Source organism: Grammomys surdaster, unplaced genomic scaffold, assembly GCF_004785775.1.
Source record: "Grammomys surdaster isolate TR1022 unplaced genomic scaffold, NIH_TR_1.0 126906, whole genome shotgun sequence".
Lineage (NCBI taxonomy): Eukaryota > Metazoa > Chordata > Mammalia > Rodentia > Muridae > Grammomys > Grammomys surdaster.
Window position 1 is genome coordinate 2,406,845 of NW_021621692.1, and position 10,644 is coordinate 2,417,488.

The 10,644-nt window shown below is 43.1% G+C and overlaps 1 protein-coding gene across 1 annotated transcript in view; it reads right to left on the reverse strand.

The window, feature by feature from the left end:
- Positions 1 to 9,341, reverse strand: part of LOC114615576 — a 33,108-nt gene extending 23,767 nt beyond the window's left edge. The window contains exon 1 of the mRNA XM_028761271.1: positions 9,151 to 9,341. Coding sequence (XP_028617104.1) covers positions 9,151 to 9,218 — 68 coding nt within the window. The 5' untranslated portion in view covers positions 9,219 to 9,341. The remainder of the gene's footprint in view (positions 1 to 9,150) is intronic.
- Positions 9,342 to 10,644: the final 1,303 nt, after the last annotated feature.

Genomic DNA, 10,644 nt, shown 5'->3' on the forward strand with positions numbered 1-10,644 from the left:
AGAGAGAGAGAGAGAGAGAGAGAGAGAGAGAGAGAGAGAGAGAGAGAGAGAGAGAATGAGAATTTAGGTTTTGGAGTATACTAGGCAAGTTCTCCACCACTGAGCTATATTCCTCTTCCTACCCCTCCCCCATTTCAACACAGGGTCTCATGTAGCCTCAGCTGGCCTCATCTTTACTATGTAGCTGAGGATAGCTTTGACTTACGATCTTCCTGACTTTGCCTCCTGAGTGCTAGGATTACATATATGTGCCACCACATGTTTATGTAATGCTAGGAACTGAACTCAGGGTTTTGTGTGTTTGTGTGTGTATGCATGTGTGAGTGTATGTGAGTTTGTGTGTGTGTGTGTGTGCATGCATGTGTGTATGTGTGTTAGGCAAGCATTCTATTAAAGGAGCCACATTACCGACCCCAACCAGCCTTTTTAATCCTTGTTTTCATTTTGGTACAGGGACTTAGTAACTTACTAAGGCAATTGAACTTGGAATCATCTTCCTTCAGTCTCCTGAGTGGCTGAGAGAGATTACAGGCCTGCACCACCAGGCCTGGCTTGCATTGTGTTTTTTTGATCCACCCCAAATCCACAGTCATGACCAGAAAATCAAAGGAATGCATTTTTATCTGAGAAGATTGCATTTGGGATTGGTTAAGGGTGCCTTGGGATTGAGTCAGAGTATTTGAGCCCTGGCTAAAGGTGTCCTGGGATTGAATCAGGCTGTCTTGGGATAGGTTAAGGGTGTTCTGGGCTGGGGTCAGGCTAGCCTAGATTAGTAAATAAAGTTTTAAGATTGAGTCAGGGTGTTCCGTAATTGGGTCAAGGCTCAGAACTTTTCTTTGGTTGATAATTTCAACCAAAGAACTTTCTTTGGTTGAGGTTAGCCCATCTGCAGGAGTATTAAGTGATAATTATTATTTGTTTTCTGTCCAAACCAAAGAAACTAAGTTTTAGCACCATCATCCTAGATGGGGTCATTAGGATTTAAAAATAACAGACTCCTGGATGACCCCTCCTATCCTCACCTGTCTCTAAACTATCCACACTGATACATGACAGACGACAGGACGTTTTCCTCCAGCATCCAGATGTAAAAAGCTGTACCATTTTTCTTTCAAGGGTTTGAACTTGACTTCTGACATTGTGGTCTCCAAAACCTACATTTCCTTCTGGTGTATCTCTTGTTTCTCTCCAAAGACTCAACTTAAGCAATCCCTGTATACACAGTGGCGGGAAGCTAGGCTTTTTTTTTTTTTTCTCCAAAGGAAAACAAAACTGTTAGGCTTAGGAAAACATCTGCTCTGTGTCCACTCGCTGGATTCCTCAACATTTCTAGCAGGCTGTGGTATTTGAACTAAACCCTGAGGCATATTTTGGCACATTAAGGAAATCTATACTCAATAAATAAGTGATGATGTATTTCTCCAGGGACTTCCTCTGAAAGTGCTCCTCACACCTTTCTTGTTTACAAAGTTGCAGCGAGGCTTTGACAGTTTACCTTGTTAGGCACATATGCAAATATATCTGAGCCCGCAGGACTCAATTAAACCAGGTCTTGTCAAGAGGAATGGAGTCATTCAGGGGCTGCTGGGGAGCTGGGATGCTCTTCCAGAGAGCAGCCACTGACACCTCAAAATTATTCTCATAAGATATTGATGAAAAATAGTAATTTAAAAAAGACCCCAGAATGTAGTAACTAACAGGATGTGGCCAGATGTCTTCTCTCTCTAAAATTAAACATATTTATTACTACCCACCCCAATGTAAACAAAATATCTTCGGCGATCTTAACAAGCTTATTTTTTTAATTATTATTAATATAAGTCGATGTGGCAGTAGTGGTATTTCTTTCTTTCTCCCCTAATATAGGCTTTATTGAAGGGGGGAACATGTTGTTCATTGGTTTTATGCAGCAGTACTCATTTTATTTATTTATTTATTTATTTATTTATTTATTTATTTATTTATTTATTTATTGGTATCTCTTCTTCCACCTACCACAACACCCCCGTCATCCCGCTCCAGGATCTTCCATAGTTGTTAAAGGTACCGCAGGAACAAGTCAGTAAAGAAACCAGGAAGGTAAGTGTAGTTTATGGAAGATGCCAGAAAGAAATGCAGGCAGGAGCTACTCAGGGAGAAGCTGAAGTTAGACGACTGTAAAAGGTCCTTTGGCAACAGAATTTACAGCAGAAACCCTGGGGCTCATGGCAGCCACCCAGATGGAAACGGGGCTTCGCAAAGTGTGCACAGGAGAGGCAAAGTCTTTGAAGCAGAATTAAGGAGTATCGGAGGAACAGAGAGAGGCCATCGTGGCAAAGTGGCTGAGATGGGAAGCAGCACGTGATGAGGCTAAGGAAAAGCCCGAGCCAGGCACAAGGCCTCATGGGTAATAACTATGAATTCAGATCGTAGTCTGAAAGCGATGGACACCAAGGGAAAGAGCCATGATGGAATTTGCACTTTATGAAAGTTAATCTGGCTGATCTTTGAGGAGCAGATTAAAGAGGAAAAGGATGAAACAGGGAGGGAGAGAGGGAGGCGGTGGGTGAGTGATGGGGTGTGAGAGTGCACAGGACCGGTGTCACAGGAGGCAGAGAAAGGAGGATGGATGACAGTTCTAGAGGCAGGACTGGGGAGGCTCGCTGATGCATTGGATTGAGGGGACTGAGAGAGGAGAGTGGATTTCTTTACATATGTATATATTCGTGTGTATGTTCTAGTGCACAAGTCTTTACGTGTGAATGTACGCATAGAAGCCAGAGGACAACCTCCTACACCGTACTCAGGAACCCCACCCACTTCCTTTGAGACAGCGTCTCTCATTGGCTGGAAACTTGCCAGTTAAGCTAGACTGGCTGACTACTTGAGTCCTAGGGAATTTCCTGGTTTTGGATTCTCCAGTGCTGGGACTGCAGGCAAATGTCACTACGCCCAGCATTGGGAAGGTGGGGAGGGGCAGGAGGCCTATTTTGATGACCAAGTTCAGGCCTTCAATCTTCCAAGGCAAGCACCTGACCCACTGAGCCACCTCCCCAACCCCACTGCTAGTGCTTGGAGATGAGAAGTGGGGGGTGTTGGTGGTACTGGCTAATATGGAGAACTCCTAAGGAGAGTTTTCATAGGATGCTTGAGGATGAAGACACAGGAGCTCGTAAGTCGGGGAAACCCATTGCTCGTGCTATGGAGAAACGAAACCTTTTGGTAACACATCGTTCGAATGTCAAGTCTTGTCATTTATTGCTTTAACTCTCAAAACTGTGCTAGAAATATTTGAAGATCAGCTTACAGAGCTTGAGACACCTAGTCTGGGGCATCGGAGACGATTCAAGGATCGACAATACATTTAGAAAATGATGTAACGGGTGGTAGTGTCCAATCCTAGGTTTCTCTTTCTTGAAGCTTGCCTAGTTAGATCTTGTCTTGGCTTTTGAACTAGCCAGGCTCGAGGACGTGCAGATACAGGGAGAGTGACAGCTGTGCTGAAAGGGATGGCCAGAGCATCTAGAGAGAACCCGGATGATTCAAAAGAGAAGAAAATGAGCCAGCAAGATGGCTCAGCAGGTAATGGAGCTGCTGAGTCTGAGGGCCTGAGCTTGATCTCTGGGAGCCATGTGATAGGAGAGAACGGACTCTGTCTCTGTCTCTGTCTCTGTCTCTGTCTCTGTCTCTGTCTCTGTCTCTCTCTGTCTCTGTCTCTGTCTCTCTCTCTCTCTCTCTGTCTGTCTCTCTCTCTCTCTCTCTCTCCAACAAATAATAAATAATAAAAAGTAATAAATAAAATGCAGAGAGTGCTTGAAACTCGTAGATGGCACAACTTATTTAGCATTGTTCTCGGCATTTCAGGACACGTTGCTCAGAGTGTTTAAAATAACCAACGCTTTAAAGTGAAATTTTCCTTTAAAAACCAAGCATTTCACAAAAGGTGAAAGCCCCGAAAGCCATCTGTAGCATAATTCAGCAGCGCTGCCTTCCTATTAAATTTCACCGGCCTGTTTGCTCTCCTGCCAGCCTGCCCACTTCCGAGGACACACCGTCCTGTGCTCGGCTTTGCTTATCTCTGCTTCTGTTTGCTCTTCTGACAGGGTTCGTGGCACTTTTAGGAAGTATAATATTTGGATGGTTGGTCAGCAGTCGACAGAGCAGAATGCATAATTTTGAGGCGTACAGAGGGCAAGGCACCTGACCTGGAAGAATGGATTGTTGCAAAGGGTTTCTGGTTCGTGCATCTAGAATCTCTGTGCAGGGCCCAGCTCTCCGGGATTGGTATAATACGCTTATGTTTTGGAGTGAGAGAGAAGCCTGCGTTCAATGCTTAGCTCTTCTCTGCTTTGTAACTTTAGGTTTGTGACTTCACGTCTTTGAACCCTGTGTTGTCATCAGCAAAGTGTGAATAATTATAGATATGCAAATTGCAGGGATGCTGGGAAAAGGTAATCGCTATAACTCATGTAAAGCGCTTAGCACACTACTTAATTCATGCTGGGAAGCACCAAGCCTCTCTGTCCGTCATATTATAATAACTGAGCTTGCAAACATGGCTGCCCGTTTTAAAGAAAAATACATTCTGGGTTTGGAACCCTGGAAGGGCTGTTGGTATCCCTGGTGTCACTAGTGGAGGGTGTTGAAGTGATGGAGGGTTTCTCTAATGTAGTCAGCAATGGTTGTAAACTGGAAACTCCAGGCACGTTGTACTCATTCAACTTTCAAAATCAATTAAAAATTTAAAATTAAACAAGGGTGGATGGGCATGGATAGGTGGGTGTGTTACAGGCATGGATGAAGCATGCTTGTGGTTCCAGCACCCAGGAGAGTCAGGAGGTCGAGGCAGGAGTATCCTGAGTTTGAGGCTTATCATCGACTCCTTTGGAAAGCTGCTATCATGGGGACAGGGGAGGGAGATAACTTAGTTGGTGAAGTGCTTGCCTTGCAAGCCAGAGAGAACCTAGGTTTGATCCCTGAAGTTCACTGGTCAGCCACCCTATCCAACTTGGCAAGTTTCAGGCTAGTGTTTTATAAATCAAGGTGGATGGTACCTGAAAAATGATACTAGAGATTTCCCTTTGGCCTCCAAAGGTACATAAACACATGACGATGCAATTGTCATGCACACACACACACACATACACACACACACACACACATACACACACACACACACACACACACACACACACACACGTAAACAAAAACTTCAGTGGCCAAAAATGAGCCCTTTCCTATACAGTGTAGAGTGTTAAAATCAAGACTGAGCCACACACCCATCTCAGGTGGCCATACTCAGCCATGACTTTGAAAGCCATCTTTCCCTAGGTTTCTCTTCCTTCTCCAGCTCCAAGCTTGGCTCAGACCGTTTGGTTTCAGTCTTAGACCTTTAACTAGTTTGTAGGCATATTCCTTTGCCATCTCCTTGGCTCCTGAGCTTTTTAAGCCTCAGCTGGCCTGTCTGTTACCTGGGGATGGTAATGCCATTTATCGCCAGAAGGATCTTATGAAGATAAAGTTTCATCAACATGAATAGATTTGCCAGGAGGGACAGAGACTAGCCACTCTTACTACCAGAAAGCCTTGCTAAGTGATGGGTATCAAAGTGACCTTCCTAACATCAGAGTCATCATGAGTTCTTGGAGACGTGGTGAGAAGGACATATAGCCTCTTAGAGGAGGTGGCCCCACTATGGCTGCATAGTTTAGGCAACACAAAGGGAGGTATTGATGACTTGATGAGTTTGGAAATAGTTTCTGAAAGATTTCCCAATCGTTCATTTGGGTAAGGCAATGAGGAATTAAGAATGTTCCCTGGGACTGCGGGGATGGTGCAGTTGGCATGAGGCACGAGGATCTGAATTTGGATCATCCTTGTAGCCCTACAGATGGAGACAAGTGGATCCCCAGAGCTCACTGGCCAACCCAACCTCAGTAGATTTGATACAGGGTTCAGTGAGAAACTCTAATAAAATAAGATGGAGAATTAAAATACAAGAGGAGACATCTGACATTGCTTCTGGCCTTTACATACACATGTGTGTGCATGTATCTCCCTGCATGTTGACACAGAAATAAAGTTGCACACATGTATACACCACAACATACATATATGCAATGCACTCATGCACACACTAAATACACAGATTCTCTTGAGTTTCACAGTAATGACTGAGTACACAGAGCTGCTATTTGCTGAGACCTGTAGGGTCATTCTAACGCATAGTCTAAACCCCAGATAATTCTCTCCACATTCAAGAATTCTGCAAGCATAGGTTCAAACAGCTGTGGATTGAAAGGCTACAGAGGGAAAAATGAACAGGTCCTGCACATGTGCAGACTTATTTTCTGTGCTTTCATCACCTAAACAGCTCAGCATAACAGTATCAGGATGACTAAGTGTGCAGAGGTGGCATGCAAATGATACACCAAGTGTTTGCCCCTGATTTAAAATTGATTCTTTGATGATTTCATGTGTTCACAATGTGTTTCGTTCATATCATTTCCCCTATTCCCCACTCCAACTCAACACAGATGTCCTGCCACATTTATTTCCCAACTTTGTGACTGCTCTTCACTGAGCAGTCCACTCTTCACTCAGTCCACTGAATCCAATCCCTACTGTCCTTGTGTGCATGGGTGTTGGTCCACCCACTGGAGCATGGGCAACCCAACAAAGCCCAGTTCCCCGAAGAAAACTGAGTCTCCCTCTCTTAGCAGCCTTCAACTGCCAAAGCTTCTTATCTAGGGCTGGGATTTCATGAGCCCCTCATTCCATCTATGTTAGAACACTGGTGGGTTTGATCTTATACAGATCTTATGCTGGTAGCCATGGCTTCCATGGGCCGGTAGTTACAATGGTTCTGATGTGTCCAGAAGGCATGGCTTCTCAGAAGTCCTCCCTAATCTCTGGCTCTTACCATCTTTTTGTCAACTCCTATGCAGTATTCCCTGAGCTACATGTGGAGGGGGTCCACTATAGATAGCTTATTCATGCAGTCTGATCATTTCCCAGTTATTCATCCTCTGCCCTCTGACCAGGTGCTTGGCTTCTGTATTGATTGCCATACTCTGTGAAAGTGAAGTGCTTGCATCATATATATGTGGTGTGTGTGTGTGTGTGTGTGTGTGTGTGTGTACTTCTTTGTATACTCGATGCTGAGTTTGATGCCCATTTCCTGAGTTCAGCTGGCCTTGAGGCTTGGGTTGCTAATAATTACCTGGTCAATCAGTTTCTTGCAGTATTCCTATATTTCTATGGTGTCTTGTTTTGATTTATCTTAGCTTGATTTCTCTGCCGAATTTCCCTTTCCTTCTCTTTTCCTTTCCATATCCTTTTTCACTTCCTTCCCCACTCCCCTCCATTTTTCATAGCCCTGCCTGTCTTTGAACCCATGATCTCATCTACCTCAGCTTCCCAAGTACTGGATTATAATGGTGCTCCATTACACATGGCATGAAATATCCTATTTTGAATGAATGAAAAGTGATGACATGTCCAAAGGCATTAAAAAAATTAGGATGGCCAATGTAGGAAGTGAAAAAAAAAAGAATCAAGTTTAATGTTCTAAATCTCGAGAAGATATTTTGAGTCCACAGCAAGATATCATTCCAGAAACAAGCCTCTATAGAGAGAGAACATGGTTTTCCAAACATCTAGAGTATTTTTAAAGAATATGTAAGGAGTCCAGCTAGATCCTAGAGGATCAATGTCACTGTATAGAGCAAGCAGAGAAAATGACTGTTGTAAATTTCTGATAGAGAGGAAGAAAAAAATGGAAAATATAAGCAAGGAAGGAGAGAGGAGGGAGGAAGCAGAGAGTCTCTGAGAGGGTACAACTGGTCATTGAGGAATGAGTATGAGCTTCCCCCCTCTATCACCCTTAACTTGGAACACAGATTGATGATACATTAAAAACTCAAGAACCCCCAAGATGGTGTGAGGAAGCGTCAATCCTTCCTAGCATCCCCACCATGTCCACCATGGCTGAGAAGGGTTCCTCACGGTCTAGATCTCCTTCTGTCTCCATTAGAGATCACCAATGTGCCAAGGACAACAATCTTGGCACAGGCTTGAGACCAGGGTAAGGAAGAAAGAGAGCACAGAGAACAAGGGTCTGAACGATGTGAAGACAACAGGACCTTGGGCTTCAGCAGCAGATGACAGCATGGTGTTCCACAAAGAACAACAAGATCAGCTAAACTCCAGCAAACACTGGTCAGACGCTTAGGGACAAGGGCAGTCTTTAGCCAGGGACACCAAAGGCTCCAAGGACCGTTGGAATAAGGCATTTCTACCTTCTCCTTCACCTAGTAGAGTGGAGGAGCTTGCAGTCTTTTCTCAGTGACTGGCTGTACCTATCCAGAATAGCTCTTCCTCCTTCCCCGCTGAGCAATGCTTTCTAGTTCCTTTCCCTATTCTCTGGAAACCTCCTTTAGTTGTTTTAATCTCTGTCTGTGTTTAGAAAAGAGGAATGGGCAAAGGGACTTCTGAGAGGGAAAGTTTCATTCTTTGAATTTAGTAGCTATTTTCTCAATGAAGTTTGAGTTTATGTAAGTGACCTGTTATGATGTAACAGGAGCATCGTAACTAAACCTCCATTGACAATTTTCAATCTTCTCCACCACTAGAATAGATGGAGGCTCCAGAGGAAGAGACTTTAAATGTGTTTAGTCCCAGTGTTTATGAGGCAGAAGCAAGAGAATCTGGTAGTTCTAGGCCTGTTTTACATCATGAGTTCTAGGCCAGACAAAACTACATAAAGAGACCTTGTCTAGAACACAATTATATTGAATTTTATCTTCTTAGGAAATGTGTGAGTGTTTTGTGTAAATTTTGATTCTGTTTTTGGGCTCTCTCACAAAGTTGATCCTTTCCTGGATCTTCATTTTGAGCCATGGAGTCAATATGATGGAGGAGGTAGCTTTTGTCGAACATAATCACTACTTCTACTTACCAAGTAAATTTCAATACAATGGTATGAAAAGAAATTAATACAAAGAGACAAATATCTATTTACAAAACCAAAGCATCCTTTTGATGTGTCATCTTTGTGTTTAAAATACTGGTTGGCGGCTGACTGACCAAATCTTCTGCCTCAAAAAGTCTGTGGTACCCATTCTTTGTTCACCCCTGACCACACAAAGCAGAAGAAAGATGAACAATTACCTGCTGCTGTCATGTGACATCAAGCTCTGGCTCATTTGGGTGCTCTTCCAATTATTCAAATGAGACATTCTCAAGATGGTGTCCAGACTCAACAGTGTTGGCAGGGGTTTTGCTATTTTCTTCCTTCTTAGCCGTTGCCTTTATACAAAACCCCAGGATTTGTGGAGATTGCTCTCCATCCTTTCTCTGGCATCCTAGATCCTGACTCTGAGGCTCTGGACTCCTTTGGAATGTTAACATTGTGATGTTATGGAAAGAGTGCTGGCAATGTCACCCCTAGGATTCCACAGAACGGGTACTAGAGAACAGATGTTAGCTCTGGGCGGCCTCTACATACTTCCTCTGCCATGTTCTATAGCCCATGACACTTGAGGGAAGTGCTTCCCTTGGTCCACTGAAGAGTGGGTGTGGCACAAACACACAACCTTGCTTTTGTTTTCATTCTTCTGATTAGGAAGCATCTGAAGTTTTAAATATCACTTTCTTTAGCTTAGAACTCTGTCCACCTCTGAGAGGAGGGGAGGTCCCTGTGTCACCAGTAGCAACTATCAGAGTTAATGTGAAACTTTGGCTGCAGAAACCACTACCTAGCTTTCACTGTGCTACCAGAGATGACCAGACGAATTAAATCAACTGTGCTTTGTTCATAATCTCCATCATAGTTTCCTTTCTTACCCATAAAGAGCCGGGTCCCTGCCCCTTCCCCGCTCCCTGCTTCTCTCAACACCTTCTCTTTTAGAAAGCCACACAAAGTCAAACATTGCCTTGGCTATGTTTCAAACCAATGTTTTAAGCCTGTGCTATTGATGGTTCTTGGCTCAAATTTGTTAGCTTTCTGATATACTATGCAATAGCTTTCCATCTCACCAAGTAATATTATAGTCTGAAATTTATTTAACTCAAGCTTCTATGATCAAAGCGTCTTAATTTTTATTAGTGTTTTTAAAAACATAATTAATATTTCTTTGTTCTGATTTCTTTTTTTTTTTTTTTTGGATTGATGTTTTGTTTTTCTGGTGTTTGGTTTGGTTTTCTGTGCTTTGCTTCAATTTCTTATTCCCATCTATCTTTAGAGTAAGCCAAATCTCTTCAGTGTGTTTCCTCTCTTACACTATTCTTGTAGAAGTTACTTATTCTGTTTAATAAGCATTTCAGTGGGTAGCTTATTTTAACATGCTAAGCAAGCACCCTGTCACCTAAACTCCATCTTGACTCTTTCCTCTGGTTTATTAGGAGGCTAAATTTTGAGCGTTTTAATGTCAAGGAAGTGCTTTGGTTAAATCAATGTCTACTTAGTTTAATTTTTCCCTTCAAGCTGTTACCATTGTTCTTTATAACAATTGTCAGAGTTCATTTTCATCAATCTGACACAAACCTAGACACACCTGGGAAAAGGAAAGTTTAGTTGAGGAATTGCCCCCACCAGATTTGTCTATGGTCATGCCTGTGGGTATCGTTTTCTTGATTGTTGATTGATGTAGAAAGGCCCAGCCC